Source organism: Rhinolophus sinicus, chromosome 1 (genome assembly GCF_057876585.1).
Source record: "Rhinolophus sinicus isolate RSI-liver-muscle chromosome 1, RSI-T2T, whole genome shotgun sequence".
Lineage (NCBI taxonomy): Eukaryota > Metazoa > Chordata > Mammalia > Chiroptera > Rhinolophidae > Rhinolophus > Rhinolophus sinicus.
In genome coordinates, this window is record NC_142501.1 from 27,355,784 (window position 1) to 27,374,266 (window position 18,483).

The 18,483-nt window shown below is 33.9% G+C and overlaps 1 protein-coding gene across 2 annotated transcripts; it reads right to left on the bottom strand.

The window, feature by feature from the left end:
* Positions 1–1,783: 1,783 nt before the first annotated feature.
* Positions 1,784–12,221, bottom strand: CLECL1 (C-type lectin like 1). 2 transcript variants are annotated; one of them, XM_074326034.2, is made up of 7 exons: positions 12,179–12,221; positions 11,871–12,085; positions 9,510–9,596; positions 7,829–7,927; positions 5,783–5,952; positions 3,222–3,334; positions 1,784–2,554 (listed from the first exon to the last, which is right to left on the bottom strand). In XM_074326034.2, exons 2-7 carry the CDS (start codon positions 11,950–11,952, stop codon positions 2,440–2,442), a joined length of 666 nt encoding a protein of 221 aa, XP_074182135.1. In that variant the 5' UTR covers positions 11,953–12,085; positions 12,179–12,221; the 3' UTR covers positions 1,784–2,439. The 2 variants fall into 2 exon arrangements, with proteins under 2 accessions (XP_074182135.1, XP_019569040.2); XM_019713481.3 differs by having other exon boundaries at positions 11,871–12,196.
* Positions 12,222–18,483: the final 6,262 nt, after the last annotated feature.

Below are 18,483 nucleotides of genomic sequence, written 5' to 3' on the forward strand. Positions count from 1 at the left end.
ACACATAGACAGAAAAAGATTTTTCATTGAAAAAAGAACGCTGAGGTAACCATACTTATAACAGACAAAATAGACTTTAAAATAAAAGTGTAACAAGAGACAAAGAAGGACCCAGTAATCCCACTTCTGGGTATTTATCTGAAGAAACCCAAAATGTTACTTCGAGGAGATGTGTGCATCCTTATTTTCATTGCAGCATTGTTTACAATGGCCAACATGTGCAGGCCTCCTCAGTGTCCATTGGCTGAATGGATAAAGAGGAGGTGCAACATATATGCAATGGAATGTTGTTCAGCCATGGAAGGGAACAGGTTCTTCCCATCTGTGGCAGCATGGATAGACCTGATGGATACTATGCTGAATGGAGTATGTCAGACAGAGAAAGACAGATGCAATACAGTTTCACTTTTATGTGAATCTAAGAACAAAATAAACAAAAAAAAAACATATCAGAAACAAGCTCATAGATACAGAGAACATTATGATGGTTTCCAGATGGGAGGGGGGGTGAGGGTGTGGGTGATAAAATGGGAAGGGATTAAGAAGTACAAATTGGTTGTTGCAAAGTAGTCATAGTGATGTAGGGTATAGCATAAGGAACATAGTCAATAATATTGTAATTACTATGTATGGTATCAGATGGATACTAGATTTGTTGGGGTGATAGATGGGAGGGGGTTGGGGGAGCAGGGTGAAAAAGATAAAGGAATTAAGAAGTACAAATTGGTAGTTACAGAATAGTCATGGGGATGTAAAGTAAAGCATAGAAAATATAGTCAATGATATGGCAATAACTATGTGTAGTGCCAGGTGGGTACTAGACTAGTCAGAGGGATTCTTAAATTATATAAATGTCTAACCACTATGCCATACCCCTGAAATTAATATAAAATAATATTGAATGTCAACTGTAATTGAAAAATTAAAAAGGTGAGGGGAAAGGTGAAGGGCAATAAGTGGTCCAAATTTACAGGTATAAAACAAGTAAGTCACGGAGATGTAATGTGCAGCATGGGGAATACAGTCAATAATAATTGTGATAGTATGGTATGGTGTCAGACTTGCTGGACTTATCATACTGATCACTTCTTTGGGTATATAAGTGTTGAACAACTATGGTGTACCCCTAAAACTCATATAATGTTGTATGTTAGCTATATTTTTAATAAAAATCTTAAAAATAAAAAAAGGATGTTAATGAAATTTTTTTTTATATGTTGAGTTCGAAGTATCTGAGGTTTTAGATTTGCTGTATTAAATACACAGTATGGTATATAAGATTGGTGATCTGGGCTAGACATATAAATTTGATATGTATTGATTTGTATTTGGTAACTGAAACTGTCAGAATGTAAGAGATTAGCTGAGGATACAATGGAGGTAAGGTGTAGAGAACATTAAGACTGAAATTCCAAAAATACAGGTAAGATGAAACTGGTGATTAAATATTTGATAATTCTGATGAAAAAATACATTCAGCATATGTACTCATTTTATATAACAATTTTTTTTCTAGCACCCTTCCCGCACCTATGAGAAATAGTACTGTAACCATAAGAATCATAAATGAACACACACATACACACATACAAAGCTCTCTAGGACACAAATGACTCTCTGGACTACACTATTGTTGCGTCCAGCGCAACACAGGCAGTGAAGGAACGAGAAGCGGGCAGTTTTGGGTTAAGTTTTAAGAAAGAAAGAAGCAGAGATTTAATGCATTTAAATCTCAGAAGGCCAGGGGGTCTCCCAGCCTGAACAGAGAGACTGGAGCCTCGAATTGGGCCAACTGGTGGCTTTTATTGATATTCACATAAGGAATTAACATTATCTATTCCACGGTCTGTGAACCTCATACATCATTTTACAAAAGTGAATCAAACCAATTATCTTTGTCCCCAGGCAACCAAAGCAGAAAGTCTTGTGATGACTTAGGTGAGATAGTCACCTCTCTGGGGGGCAAGTCTCTCACTTTGTAACAGTCCCGTTCAGATAAGTGGAGAGAGCTGATATTTATTGCCCTCATGACTTCTCTCACAATCAGGTGAGAGAGGAAAGCCAGAGTCAGCAATGGCTTTTCCCAGGCAGGGGGGAAGGGGAGGCAAGGCTCTTTCCCGAATCTTCTAAGACAGCTCACTGGGGGTCCCCACTCGGTTCCACCTGGCTTGAGTTGTTCCCCGTGGGGAATCTTACTTGTCATTGGCTGCAAACCATCTTTTGGAGACCAGACAGAGAGACTTGAGCTGTAAAACATTGAGATAAGCAACGTCCCAAAAAGGCACAGTCTCACAGACTTTTCTTTCCACAAGGAAAGACATGGGGGGACAGCTAGGCTGCTGTGTGACACACCTATTATCTGAGTTCAAACTTCATGTGATGTTTTTCAGTCAGAGAAATGGAGACATAATAAATCCACTGTTTATTATGCAGAGTGGATTACAGTTGGCAAATCCACTGTTTATTATCCTCACATTTTTTTGGAGCTATGCCAGTCTGAGATACCTGGGCACATTTCATGTTCCGGGTCCATTGCTTGTTTTGTGTTGAAAACCTATAGAAAGAAAGCAAATGATTATCTTTACATCAGCCAGGAGCATATGCATATGTCCAGAGACTAAAGAGGATCTCAGAAAATATTTTATATTTTTTAATGAAAATATGATCATTAAAACAATTTAAGCAATATGCAATGATATGATAGGTAAAGTAATTCTTCCCACACTCAGTTTTATTTCTCAAAAACTCTATCTAGAGAAGTTAATAGTTAATGAGTATTAGTTAAAATGCATATGGATAATGCTTAAATATCAACTTTGATTTTTTTCACTTAACAATTATTGATCACTGTAAGAAATTCTTAGAAATGTGTATTTTGTGAACGAAACTTGCACTCTGATAAGAGAGTTTACATTTGCTGATTCTCCCCTTAAATAAAATAATAAAATAAATAGATAGTGACACCAACAAAAAAATTGATAATGAGGCAGCAGTGGCAAATCCCATTTCACACGTAAATCTTCTGAGTGGCTGGAGTAAGATTTCTTTTGTTTCTTAACTCTTGGTGTGAACTATTTTATGTGAATATTTATCTGATTATAAGAGTTAGTCAGGAAATCAATACTGGTTCACTCAGTTCAAGTCCAACAATATCAGACAGCTCTTTGTTATCACACAATATGGGATTAAACCACAAAAAAGCTAAAATCCAATAAACTTACAGACGGGAGTCAAAAGAGTTGTTGTCCACCCAGTTCCAAGATAGTCCTCCAGATGGAATGCTCAAGCCAATCCAAAAAGAGGCTGGATGACGTAGGTGCTGCCATAGGAAACTCTAAAAGGAATAGGACATGTTTTATGAAACAACTGATTGATTCTTATTGATACAAGAAAGCTGTCTTGAGTGTACTTTCTATGAGCTTGGCACTGCACTAGAAGCTGGGAATGACCGGTGAGTCAGACACTTCATGTTTTCTGATAGATGATTGTGGAAGTTCAAACTACTACAATGTGAGGACAGCTAAAGTAGAATTATGTACAGCAGTAGTAGATACTAAGGTTGTGGAGTCAGACAGCCTAATATGAGTCCAACTCTACTATTTATTACTGTGCATCTTTGCAGTTATTAAATCTTCTTACTTCTGTTTTCCCCAATCTCAAACTCAGATTATGATAGTATCTATCTCGAAGAACTATTATTGTTTTGTTATTTAGTAATATTATTAAACACTGCCTGGCACATAATAAATATTCTTTATATAAATGTAAGTGATTGTTATTAAATACAGGTATGAAATAATACATAAAAACAAGAGAATATACAGAAAAAAATTAAAGAAAAAAAGCAATGTCTGACCTGATGTGGTAAATATTGTTCATAGTTTCCTAATATCTCTTTTCTACAGTACTGTAACCCTTGAGCCAAAGTATATGACCAAACATAATAAAGGCTACATTCCCTAGCCTTCCTTTTGGCTAGGTATGGCAATGCTGCTGACCTAATTTCTGACTAATGGAAGAAAATGGAAGTGATACTGAAATTCTAATCAAGCATTTAAAGGGTAAGGCCATATCCTTTCATTTGTCATTTACTCTTCCCATGATGACACATGGGTATTTTAGATGGACTAATAATCATTTTTTTGGAGTTATTTAGCTTTAACTTATTTGAGAACTGGAGAAGTATTTGCTTGAAACTTATTTTGTTTCTTGGAATAATTATTCTCCTGTGATATAGATTTTATCTGACTTTTACTTGTTCTTTTTCGGAGAGGTTTAGAATGGAAATATTTATGCGTAAGTCCTATGCTGACTCCTATTAGATTCTTATCTATCCTAGAAAGGGAACAATTATGTCTAACCCATTCATTTGCTTAGGAATATTATAAAGAGTTATAACCGAAACTGGAGAAAAAATGTTTCCATCAAAATACATTTTCTCAGTCTACTGTTCTCCAAAATCTGGTTTATTGATTGTCTAAGAGACATGTCTTTTCTGCTTTCTAGCATTCTTTCCTTTGATGGCGAGGAGGAAATAGGTAGGTTCTTTGTGAAGTTTTTCATTGCACAGTTTCTTTATGCAATGATTTGTTTTTAATTCATTTCAGAACCTGCTTCCTTGTCTTGTCTTAAAATTGACCTCTAAAAGAAGAAAAAAGGTCTCTTTTCTATTCTTAATCCATCCTAGATTTGGTTCATATTTGAACCAATTTGAACTGCATCTGACAGAGTCTCACAATTTGGTATTTGGTGTTATGCTACCGTGTTTCCCCGAAAATAAGACCTAGCTGGACAATCAGCTCTAATGAGTCTTTTGGAGAAAAAATTAATATAAGACCCAGTCTTATTTTACTATAACATAAGACTGGGTCTTCTATAATATAAGACTGGCTATAATATAATATAATATAATATAATATAATATAATATAATATAATATAATATAATACTGGGTCTTATATTAATTTTTGCTCCAAAAGATGCATTAGAGCTGATTCTCCAACTAGGTTTTATTTTCGGGGAAACGCAGTAGTTACACTCAAGATAGTTTACATCTCTTTTTGTGTTTCTTGGTGTTGTGGATTTCTGTGAAACTTGGAAGGTTTTTCTTTTTTTTCTTTTTCTTTCTTAGAAATTTTAACAGCTGTCCTGTTGTATATCACCCCAGAGGGCTGTTCAACCAGGATTGTAAAGCACCACTATTCATTGGTTTTTCAGAAATGGAGCCTTTGACATATAGCTTGTGATTCCAACATCCCAATACTGAGGCTGAAAATCCTCATTTGATATTTGCCAATTAATGTCTACATTAGACTTATTAAGTATAAGATTTAGTGTCCAACCTTCATGCAGCAAAAATTCAAATTTAAATTTAGCCAGAGTTAGCAAAATAGTAGTTCTCTTCAAAGAACAAAATATTAATGAGAAGAACTATGCTGTATTTCTTTTCTCCCAACATCATCCTTAATTTGTGAGCGTTGCAATACACATGGGAAATGAGATAAGATATTTTATGTCTCACATTTTAAGATGGAATCTGGTATGCAATGGGGGGATCCCTTGTAAAGAATAATTTAGGTGTAGAATTCCAAATAAATTCCTCTGATCCTTTGCCAAACAGAGGCCTCATATAGTCATGTAGTTCAGTGATTCATTCAACCAATATTTTATAGTTAATAGCAATGTGGTTTCAGAAAATAATTTTACAGAAATTTTCAAATTTGTAGCACAAGAAATGCATTGTGATTGTGGGGGATGCTATAATCTCTGTTTTATATCTCACCATATCAATTAAGTCTTGAATCACCATAAGGTGTGAATTTTTCATTGCACAGTCATTTTTACTTTCATTCCAAGATTTCCTACGTTCAGCAGTCCAGTAACATTTCCCCCCATGTAGTTTCCAGTCATCAGAGGGGCATGACTTATGAGCGTTTGAAGAGTTGGAAGAAACTGGGAGAAAAAAGGTAATTAAATTAAGTAATTAAAAAAAACTTAGATCTGTAGCCCTAGTATAATTATACAAAAGTGCAACCGTGTGTTCATTCAGTCATTCATTCATTCATTCATTCATTCTTTTTTCTCCATTTAATTAATTCTCTTAGAAATATATCATGTTCTCTATGAGGGGCAAAACACCAGACACTATGAAAAAAAACAACAAAACTTCCAAGCCACAGGGAAATAAATTTTACAGGAAAAGTAGAAATTAGAGATTTTATTTAGTGGCCACCAATGAACCAGATGCTTTAGAAGTTATATATTACATTGGAAAAGTCTTTCTTGGAAAAATTTTGTGTAATCGGTAAAATTCAGATAGGTTAACCCTCCCATACACAAAAGGGTCTTCACATCCAAAAGCGTGCTGGTAGCAGATAGTTCTCATTTATAATATTTGTCAGTAGATTTAGATGGTGACACACAGGCATCCTAGATATGCGAACAATTTATTGTCCTGTCAAATAAATATTCTTTGAAAACACACACATATGTACATACACACAAGACATTGGAGAGTGAACAAAAACGGCCAATTTTGGAGTTGACACTTGAAAGGTATGGCAAGGTAAAAGTTGCCAATTTTTACAACTTTTAGCCTAAGACAGCCAATGTTGGTACCATGTAGAATGAATAAAATATAAGTAGACACTCTGTAGTATTTCTAGCCTGGATAACCAGAGAATAGAATTCGGGGAAACAACAGATGTTAGAAATGAAGAGTGAATCCCATAAAAGAGAAAACATAAACCTTTTTACCAATTTCTGCATGTAAAGTTTTCCAAGTCCTTGTGTGTGAAAGCTAGATTACAGCTAAGGATCAAAGAACTGAGTTGAGATTTGAGCTGCTGTCCAAAAAAGCAGAAATTTAAATTTGACTCAAACTATACCAAGTACCTGCTAAAACAGAAAAATCAACACTTTTTGGAGAAATATATCAGAATCCATAGACTTCTCGGCCTAACTTTCACAATGTCCAGAGCACAGTATCAAATCATTTCACATAAGAAAAACCAAGAAAATATGACTAATTCTAAAGAGAAAGGGAATCAATGCAGCCTATCAGGAAAATGATGCAGATGTTAGAATTATCAGACAAGTATTTTTAAGTAGCTTTTATAAATATACTCAAGGTTGTGAAAGAAAACATGCTTTTAATTCATGAAAAGATAGGATACTTCAGCTAAGAAATATAGACTATAAAAAAGAACTACATGAAATTTAGAATTGAAAAATATAATACAGCATATGATATACAAAACTTCATTGGATAAGCTTAAAAGCAGAGAATTAGTGGAAAATCTGGTTAGTGAACTTGAAATTGTCTAATATAAAACAAAACAAAAATGAAGTTGAAAAAGAATACAAAACCTCAAGGATTTGCAGGACAATATAAACATATCTAACATACATGAAATTAAAGTCCTAGAACCAGAGGAGAGAGTAAACAAAGCAAAAATAAGATAATGGCTACAGTTTCCCCAGATTGTTTAAATTAATAAATTTATACTTTCAAGAAGCTCAGCAAACCCAAAGCAAGATAAATATGAAAAAAATCATATGTAAGAATGAAAAAGTTAGACTTAAAACCAAAGATAGAGAAACAAAACTGTTACATAAGCTCATTTTTCTCATTTGCCTTTCCTCACTCTTCCGCTGTCACCCGCCCAGAGGGGTTTTCCCTTGCCTTTTACACATAAAATAGAACCTCACACTCTATACCTCTACATACTTTGATTTTTCTCTACTTCATTTGTCTGTACCTCACTGCTTAGGTTTGGTTACTCAATATAAAATACTAAAAAAAATAGGCAATATAAAGTAATGTTACCCGTTGGGGTGATTGATCCAGATTCACTTTTCCCAGGGCAGTATTTCTCTTTTGATTCATTATCCACTTCATCACGTCTTGCAGATTTGAAATGGATAACTAATGAAAGAAAAAAAAAACATATTTTCCTAATTAATTACAAAGCACAAAACCACTGGGTTCTAGTGACTGTGAGAATTTCACTGATGTGGAAAATTTGTAGTAAGTTAAATTATTAAAATTTATGGGGAAAACAACATTTTTCTTAAGATTTGGACTTACTTTTCACTTTTTATTAATCTTATTAATGTTAACTTGAGGGGGATTGGAAAAATACGACCTGGGATCAGAGGGATACTCACTTGATATTTCCCCGCCCTGGAGCTTTCATACTTATTTTAATAAACACAAAATAACCAGCTCTGGATATAAGTCTCATTTAGGTAGTTTACGTTTAGTGAGTTCCTGTTAATTATATCAGGTGTCACCTGATTCATTGACAGGGGATTTTATGTTTTGGTTTCGTTTCATGATTCTGTTCCTTTCGAGATTCTGCATGTAAAGGCTGCATATAGAAGGGTAGGGTGAGCCTTTTTCTGAAATGAAGAGGATATCTTTCTTATGGCCATTTAACTGAAATTACTTTTGGTAATTTATACAACTGAAATTACTTTTGGTAATGTACACAATGGTTTGTATTAAGCAATTAAATCTATTTTAGTAACAAACAAATATCTATTACTAACAAATTACTATTTTAGTAACAAATCTATGACCTTAACATAACACAAAGAAATATAAAAGAAAATTTTAATGCTAATTGTTTTTTTATTCCCTCTCCCTATTTTTAGAGCCTCAATTAGGCCACTGATTAGTTATTTTAAATAGTCAAAAATTTACCCCTTTGGGGTTTAGATTGTTCATCTCTATCAGAGGTTTGACCTTAACTTCTAGAGCTCTTTCCAGTTCTAGGATTCTATCACTCTGCCTATTTACTTATAATTAAATAATAATGATTCATGATTACTATCATTGGCAAGGGTTCAGACATGCTTTGGCTTGTTCTAGGGTTTAGTTATCTGGAAATCTAAATTCCTTTGGATATATATACTATCTGTATATTACCTTGGTTCTATAGATATTCATGAATAACTTTTCTCCAAGCATTTATTCAATAAAATATCAAAGTATTTGCCATGTGAATAATTAGATTATATTCAGTTATGTCTAAAGTACATGAGTACAATTTCAAAATGGTTGTTTGAATTAATTAATTAGAAACAAATTTCTCACTTATGGATACAAGATTGATAATGCCCAAGAGTACTTAATAGGAATATTTTCACAGAAGTACACTTTCTAATTTTATTTGCTTTCATCTGAATGTGGTTTTAGAGAAGCTTGTGCATAGCCCACTATCAAACTGCACTGGGAAATCCATTATGTGATCTTGATTATAAAATACATGTAAATGTAATCTTGACATCTCTTTTCTTTACTGATGAACTGAATTTATAATATATACTATGTCACATGCTGAAATTCTATGGAAAATCTCTAATTTTAATTGTGTTTCAAATTTCACACTTTTTGTGAAGTTGCACTGTACTGTTTAGGAATCACTTGAATAACAAACACAATTACAGCATGTCATGAAAGAATAATACCTTGGGATAAATGAACAGTATTGCCAATTACTTACCAAAAATGCTGAGCACAATTACTATTACAAGGAGGATAATGGTCATTGCACATCCAACTTTCAGGAAAATTCCATGATGGTGAGAATCTACAAAATCAGACAGATTTCACTAGTAAGTCCAGTAGATAATTCTTTAGGTGGTGAGAGGTGGGAAAGGGCTAAATAAACTTTCTCAGTTCTGCTCCTTAGTTACTTTCTTTTGAAATAGACCCAGATTCCTTTCACACACACACACACACACACACACACACACACACACACACACACACACACACATTTGCTTTTCTAGTTTGTGAAAAAGGGGACCAACAAATGAAAAATAATTACAGTATATCAGTTTCACTAGATATGTAATATCTAATACACACATATGTATGATGCTGAGAAAGTAGTAAAATAACAGATGTTAAAATATAATCAATTACAAAATCAAGTGTCAAGACTAATTAACCTGAACATTTATTTAGTGGAGTATTATTATAGAGTGCTTTGTCATATGTTCAAATCATCATTATTATTAGGTAAAACATTTTTACTGGAACTTTATTAATTCTCAGAACATAAAAGTGTCCATATATTCATCAGGTAAAACAATGAAAATTGTGCCAGTCACAATAATCATAAGAAAAAAGTGATGCTACCTCTTCACATGTGTTTAATGTAAAAAACTGAGGTTAGAGTCCTAAAAACTTACAAAATAAAATTTCACATTGGGTGAAAGAACTGACATAAGGGATATTAGGTCACTTTTTTTAGGACCCTGAGTAAGATTTAAGAAAAGCATGAATGTCTGAATCTTAGCCTGGGATATTCTCATTGGAACATTCCCTGATATTCTTCATTTGTATTCTTTTTTTTGTTTTCATTGATATTCTGCTAAATCTCATGGTGATAGCCATCTTTGTTTTATATCTTGCAGAACCAATGAACTTAAAATATTTTTGAGTATCTAATAAGATCCATTTATATATTCATCCATTTATACATTCCTTCACTTACCAAGTATCTATTAATGTCTTTTAATGCACCTAGTACTGTGTGAGGTGCTTGGAATACAAAGGTTAAGAGATTAGCAAGATGGTTTCAACACATATGAGGCTCTAAAAAGGTAAGTAATCTTTATATGCTTGTGTTTCCTCATCCTTAATGTTAGAATATTGAACTAGATAGCATTAAAGATGTCCCCAAATCTCTAAAGCAAGAAGAGTAAATTTCTATCCTTAAAAGGAAATTAAATCAACTCTCCCCCACCCCCCAAAAAAGGCAGAATCAAAAATATTGGTTTTATTGCTTGAACTGAGTGAAAATAACCTCTAGAAAAATGGACTAATTTGCATGAGATTTTTTAGGGGTGGAAGAATAAGAATGCAATTCTAATCCATGTTGCTTTTCAAATTAAATTCCTTCATCTCAGAAAGTAAAAGCACCCAGTCTAGGGAGAAAAGAAAGCAAATAAGCTTCTACTGGTTCAGTTAGAGAGGTAATGTTTAAAAATAGGAAATAACATGCTCCTGCAACTAAAGAAAAACATGCATCAGATTCACTTGATAACTACAAACTTAAAAATATAAAAGAAAAAAAGACATTCTTTGGAAACGTAAAAAAGCAAAACAGATTCGTTTCACAAGGGCAAGTGCAATGAAGAGACTAAATTATTGAAATATTTTATATAAATTTTATAACACAAAAAAAATTCTTAACCCAGAGGAAAGAATATAAATGCAAAATGGAAATTTCCCTAATGCTTCAGGGAATAGAAAATACACTGGATTTGAAAATCTGTCATTTTTGAGGTGGTATGTGATTAAGGTACAATGTTATCTTTAGCGATATGCCTAACTCTTCACATTCCAAAAATATTTCATTATTCAGATAGTCATTAATTCTAAACTTTATGAAATAAAATACTAGCATTTCATGTCTCCTTAAGTTAACATTTTTATACTATTAATATGCAAATATCAAAAAGATAAATAACAATGTGAATAATTGCCAGGGATATTTTCTTCAGTGTAAATGAATTTATCATCTTAGGAGGTCAGATTTGATCAGGGAGTGAATAAAGCTGTAGAGCAAAAAGGGGTCATGAGTACAGATGTCACTGTGTGACATGAAGGTTCACCTGGAGAAATATAAAGAAGATAGAGGCTATGAAAAGCAAAGTTCTATATATTAAAACTAAAGTTACAATTAGCTTTATGAATATTTTGTTTCATGAAAAAATTCACTCTTATTCTTGCATTCAATAAGTTTTACTTTGAATTCAGTTTCCTATTTCCAGTAAGACACAGACACAGGACAGAAATAAAAGAGATTTAAAGAAAAATATTAACTTTACAAGGAGTCTTAAATCCAACTTACCGGATGTTGGCTGTGGAGATGAATGTTTTAAAGGAAAAGCCCTAGCAGTTTTGATATCAGCATAGACTATATCTTCAGTCATTGCATATATTAAAAAGGCAGGAAAACCACAAATGATGAAGACCACTTAGGGAGTCTCGTATTCCTGCAAAAAACTTCTATTAACTAAGTTGAGACAGAAGACTTCCTTCTGCTCCCCCAGGTTTGATGTACTTCTACGAATAAGATAAAAAGGCAATATGTTCAGTGTTATCAATCAAGGTAATAGATTGTTGAACGCTTGCATGTTATGGAAGAAAACTACTAACCATACAGTAATTACTTGCTCTTTGGTTAGTTTTTTGTTTAAATTTGGAATACTTTCATAACTTTCAATATATACAGATGATATTGCATCACTTTCTTCTATAAACCACTTCCTCTCTTCGTTCAGCCGTACCTCTGACAGAAATGTAACCATCCAAAATTTTCTCTAAAGTAGAAAGCAATTCGGGAGGGTCAAGGAAAAGGAGAGATTTTCTTTGGGATTGTAACCCTGAGGCCTCTGTTGGAGCAGGAGGGGCATCAGGGATGATAAGACAGATGGGGCAGGTCTGAACTGTTGCTGATGTTTGAAGACTTTGCACAGGCTGACAACACAGCGTTGGGTCGTCAGTCTATTTGTTCAGGTGGGGTCCCCGCAGCAAGAACCACATTAACTTCTGGCCTATTTTTACTGGACCTTTTATGGGGATGGCTTTTTGGCTTTCTGAGCTCCCTCTCTGTCTCAGGTCTTTCCCACAGCCTGTCCCATTCCTGGGATTAGTCAGTTTCTCCCAGATCCTCAATGGATGGCCCAACAGCGTAACTTGTACCACAAGTCTTGTACCACAACTGGGCTCAGCATGGACATCCGTGTCCCATACCAGGTTTTGGGGGCAGACTTTAATTCCTGCAGTGAATGTGACCCGATCCAGGCATTTAAAGGCAGGGACATAGATGGCTTGTCTCATTTCCAATTCCCGAATTGTTTGTTGTACCTCTTCTATAAATTTCTAGGTTCCCATGTACCCAGAGGGAGGTCCCTCCCTGGGCCAAACCTCCCTGAATAATTCAACCTATAACAAAATATGTACCTTGAATCGCTTGCTCCCCACCGCCATGCAAGGTGTGTGATGACAATGCCCTTCCAGGTCATAAAATGCTACCACACTTCTTCTCCCCATATCCCATAGCCTCCATAACCATGCCTGAACACTTGCCCCGGACTTTTGCTGGAGCTTGGCAGCTGTATCAATCAACTAACTCAACAGGAGTATATTCTTTCATCATGAATGTTTCCTGAATTGGTGCTGCTCAGCTGGCTGGGGTTGTTATTGCTGAGTTTTTTCTTTCCTTTGCATTAGGGCTTGAGGGCATGGGACGTTTAGACCATTTCACTGTCAATAATCACAACATCCTCTTCTTCCTTCTCCCCACTTTCCCAGGGATCCCACCTCTTAATGTCACAATTAGTCTTTGTCACAAGCTTTTGGACCTTAATCCATGGCAATGTGTACCTTCTTAGGTTTGCAAAGCAGCTTACTAAGGTCTCCAGCTTATCCTGCTTTCTCACTTGTCTGTCAGCCCTGAAACTAGGAGACTAGTGGACAACCACACAATCTTCTCTAATCTTAGCTCTTCTTCCAACTTCCTGATTTCAGTTTCAGTTTCTAGTTTGGTTTCAGTGTTCAGCTGAACTACCCACAGTAGAAACCAGACCACTGTGGCCATCATCCATTAGCTTCTTAGGTACAGTATGCTCTGCACAGTCGCTTAAATAAGTGCATTAAAGCATCTGGTGTTTTCGGTGTGACCCTGTACTCATGTGGCAATCCATGAACATCTAACGTATGGGCCACGATTCCCCACATAGAGGTTGATGTCCAGTTGGTGACTTCCCCTGAAGATGACTCTTTTCCAAGATTCAGTTCATTGGTCTCCTGGCTGGCTCATCAGTTTTTAGTTGACAAACTGGTCCCTGTACACAGAGAACAAGGAGAGACTGAAGAAAGAGGCAGACACTCCAGATTGATAGGGGGCAAATTTAGTAAGCAAAGGAACTTACTTATAAGACTTATCTTGGGCAACTGAAAAACGAGTAGATTTTTGGACCTGTCCACCAGAATCCAGTTTATATAGAGACCTTATCTGAGTTCATTATGTATTCAGTCCAGATGGTCTCAACAACACCTGATTCTCTCAAGACTCTGTCCTTGGAACAGCACTCACTTTGGAACAATATAGGCAGAGCGTACATTCCAATGAAAGGAAAGGAGGGTGAGGAACCTGGAATTGACCAGGTCAAGCTTGAGGGTCAACCAGTGGTCGCATACTCTTGCTTACCATCTCTAACAAAGAGACATTTTTGTGTTTAGAAAAAGTACTTACAATAGTAATGTTTAAGGAGTAATGGTTAATAATAAATCGTAAGCATTCTTAAGAAGTTTGACAAGTTCCCTTTCCCCACCAAAATCTTTAAAGTACAATGCAGGAAAATAGGACACAACAGCACAATAAAAGATTAAAAGTCAATAGTGTTAAAATGTCAAAGACACAGAATAGACAATAGTATATTAAGTAACTATATTTAGAAAGGAGTCTAAGAAAAGGGAAGTTTTGCAAATAAGAGTGTCATACAGTTACGAAAAGGGGAAATATGATCTAAAATAAAGAGTAACATTTTAGCTTACAAGAACCATGCAGCCATTAACTTCATAGTCACATAAAGAAATTGATGCTTAAGCTAAAGTAGAGGAAACCAATATTCTCTAGCTAGTAAGTGATGTGAAAAGTAACTCAGAGACATTAACTTAGTTGTCAGCACAGACAGTTGTTCATATTAGGGGCAAGAGATTTTGGTCTAAAAGATATGATATAAAAGAGTGAGGGAAAGAGAGAGAAAGGGAGATAGGCTACAGTTTTCATTATTTAGTCTGACATGGGTTTTTATTATACTTGTGAACTTGAAATACATTTTGACTGAATGTAAAAGTTAAGCTTGGTAATCATATTTTCTCTTAATTTTAGTGGAACTTTCTGTCAGACGATATAATTGTTATTAAAACATACAATATTATTCCAGTTTCTGATCCTGTGTCTGGGGCCTAATTTTTCTATCTGGAAACTTTAAGAATCTTTAATTTATTTCTTGAATTCTGAAATTCCATAGTGCTGTGTCTTTTTGGTTATTTTCATTCTTTCTGTTTGGCATTCAGTGGAACATTTTAAACGGAAATATACTCTTAACATGTGAGAAAACTTCTTTCATATTTCTTTCATAATTTTCTTCCAATTTTTATTCTAATGTCTTTTTATGGCATCACTTTTAGTGAGATATTGGTGCTCTTGGGTTGATATTCTACTACCATTATACTTTTTCTTCCTTTTCAGTCTTTCTTTTTAGATTCAACTAGCTAGGACAGTTTCTCAAGTTTTTCCTTCACTCATTTTATAGAATTTGTTTTTCTTAATTTATTTTATTATAAGTTTAATTACCAAGCGTTCTTTCTTGTTCTTTAAATTTTTTTCTGGTTCACAATTTTTATTTAAGTAATGCATTTTTTTTCTCTACTTCTCCCCCTCAAGGTTATTAATTATAAAACTATTGAATTTTTTTTTGTTCTTTGTCATCAATATTACTGTGAACTTCCTCTTATATGTGCTTGCTTTGGTCTTTATTTTTTAGAGCTCTACCTGGATGGCCAATGATCACTAAGTGTCTATTAATATGTAACAGTTAGCAGTGGGAAGCTCTGTGTCTGGGACCAGTGGACATCACTTTGGATGTTCAGGTAGAGATTGTTCATATCTTCTTAATTTCAATATTTTTAGGTCTTTTATACTGGTCAGTTTTCTCAAAGAGTAATTCTCTATTATGCTAAGTGAAACAAGTCAGACAGAGAAAGACAAATACCATATGTTTTCACTTATATGTGGAATCTTAAAAAAAAAAAAAAAACCCAAAAAACAAAAAACAGACTCATGGATACAGAGAACAGATTACTGGTTGCCCAAAGTGGCGGTGGGAATGAGTGAAATGGGTGAAGGTAATCAAAGGGTACAAACCTCCAGTTATAAAATAAATAAACCATTGGGATATAATATACAGCATGGTGACTATAGTTAATAATATTGTGTTGTAAATATGAAAGTTGCTCAAAGTTCTCATCACAAAGGAAAAAAAGTTGTAACTATTATAGTGATGGATGTTAACTAGATATGTTATGGTGATCATTTCATAATTACACACATAGCTAATCATTTTGTTGTACATTTGAAACTAATGTAATGTTATATGTCAATTGTATCTCTCTAGCTCTAGCCAGAGAAATTTCTTTGTTTTTAAGAGCTCATGTGATTAGTTTGGGACTACCCAGACAATCAAGGATAATCTTTCTACCTGAATGTCTGCAACATTAATCACATCTGCAAATTCCCTTTTGCCAGGTAATATCACATATTCACGTTTTTCAAGGTTGTGGATATCTTTTGGGGGGCCATCTTACCTACCACAGATATCATTTATAATGGCATTACACATGTAATATATCTAGGAATAAATTCAAAGATACATATAAGACTTCTTGCAGGGGTTAAAAGACTTAATAAAGAATGTTAGTTTTTGTCAGCTTGGCTTATCAATTCATTGAATCTCAACTAAAATCTCAGCAGATTTCTTGCAAAAATTGTGAAGACAATTTTAAAGTTTTAATGGAAAAACAAAACAGTCCAGAATAATCAAGATATTCATAAAGAACAACAAAGTGGGGAAATGTTCTCCACTAAAAATCGAGGCTTATTATAAAGTAATGGTAATTAAGATAATGTAGTTTGGCAGAAAAATAGACAAATATATCAATAAAACAAAATTGACAGTCTAGAAAATGACTGTGCGTACAAAAAAACTTGATTAATGATTATAGGGACTCTGTAGTGCATTGGAGAAAGGGCAATTTGCCAAAAGATGTTGGTACAACTAGGCATTTGTTTGGAAAGAAGTATAAATTTACCCATGAACCATACACACACAAAAATAATTCAAGGTGGATTATCCATGTAAGTATGAATGAACCAAAAAACAATAAGCTCTAGAAGATAGCAGGAAAATACATGATCTCACGGTAGGAAAATATTTCTTTAAAAAGATAGAAGTACAAAAATAAAGAAAATGCCTACCTGTGTTACCTTGAAATTAGGCTTCTATTTCTCAAGAGAAACCATTAACAAAATGACAAGTTATAGAGTTGGAGATATTGTAACACATGAAACTGATAAAAGAATCTTTCTACCATCTATCTATCATTTATCTATCCATCTCTCTGAAAACTCACACAAATCAGTAATAAAAGACTGAAAGAAAGATATTCAAGAGACTTGATAAAGCATAACACAAAATATAATAGGCAAATGAATAATAAACCTACGAAAAGATGTTCAATCTCAGTAGTAATAAAGGAAATGCAAATGATTTAAACTACAATTAGATATCTCTATACACACATTAAAAATAGCTGAAAATCAAAAGGCCAAACTGTCAAATTTTGGCAAGGTATATGGAGCTACAAAAAATGATATACAATTGATTGGAATGCACATTCCCATCAAAAAACCACTTTGGAAATCTATTTAGGATTATCTATTATAATTAAACACACCTACACAATATGATGCAGACACTTAGGCAACAGAAATTAGTACATACATATACATTGAGAAGGGTACAAGAATACTAATAGCAGCATTATTTGCAATAGTAGAAAACAGGAAACAACCTACAAAGCTATCAATATTTCCTATTCATACAAACAAATACTATATAGTAATGAAAAGTAACTATAATAATAAAAAGTAACATAAGAGCATGGATGAAACTCACCCACATAATGTTGACCATGAGTTTAAACTTAAGATATTATATTGAAGGAAACTAGACACAGATAAATACACACCACATGATTCCATTCACAGAGGGCTCAAAAAAAAATCTGAAATATCAATTTCAGAAATTAGGAAATATATATCTTTATTTCTGTGAAAGACAAAAGGGGTAGAGATTAAGAAGAGGCAGGAGGGTGTGTTTAGTGCTAGCAATGCTCTGGTTCCTGATTTGGGTAGAGGTTTCACAGATGTTTGCTTTTAAAAAAAATCACTGAACTGTACAATTATATGTCAAGTACTTTTCTGTATGTTCATTGTATATATCATATATATATACACATATGTATGATAATAAAAAAAAATATATATATATATATACATATATATCATATCATATATAATAAGAGAACTGTGACCTTCAGGTCTCAAACACTAGAAATTCTGAGGTATGTCAGCTTACAGTAATATAGTGCTTTAGCATATACAAAGTGCGTTAGCATATATGTACATATAGATGACCATGTACAAGTAACTTTACATGTATTATTTTAATTAGGTTTTTTATTTATAACAAAAGATATTGAGAAATGTGGTTGGGTGAAATCTTATCAGGGTTAAGTTATTTTTTTGTAGGCTACAGATATTTCTTTTATAATAGAAAAATATGAAAGGTATTGTTGACAGAGTGTTGACTATTATTCCATTCATGAGTCTG

Coding starts and splice junctions, on each gene's coding strand:
- CLECL1 (XM_074326034.2), bottom strand. CDS start 11,952: ATGACTGAAGATATAGTCTATGCTGATATCAAAACTGCTAGGGCTTTT. Junction 7,928..9,509: donor AATTGTGCTCAGCATTTTTG/GTAAGTAATTGG, acceptor TTCTTTCATTAG/TTATCCATTTCAAATCTGCA. Junction 5,953..7,828: donor TGGATCAATCACCCCAACGG/GTAACATTACTT, acceptor TTTTTCTCCCAG/TTTCTTCCAACTCTTCAAAC.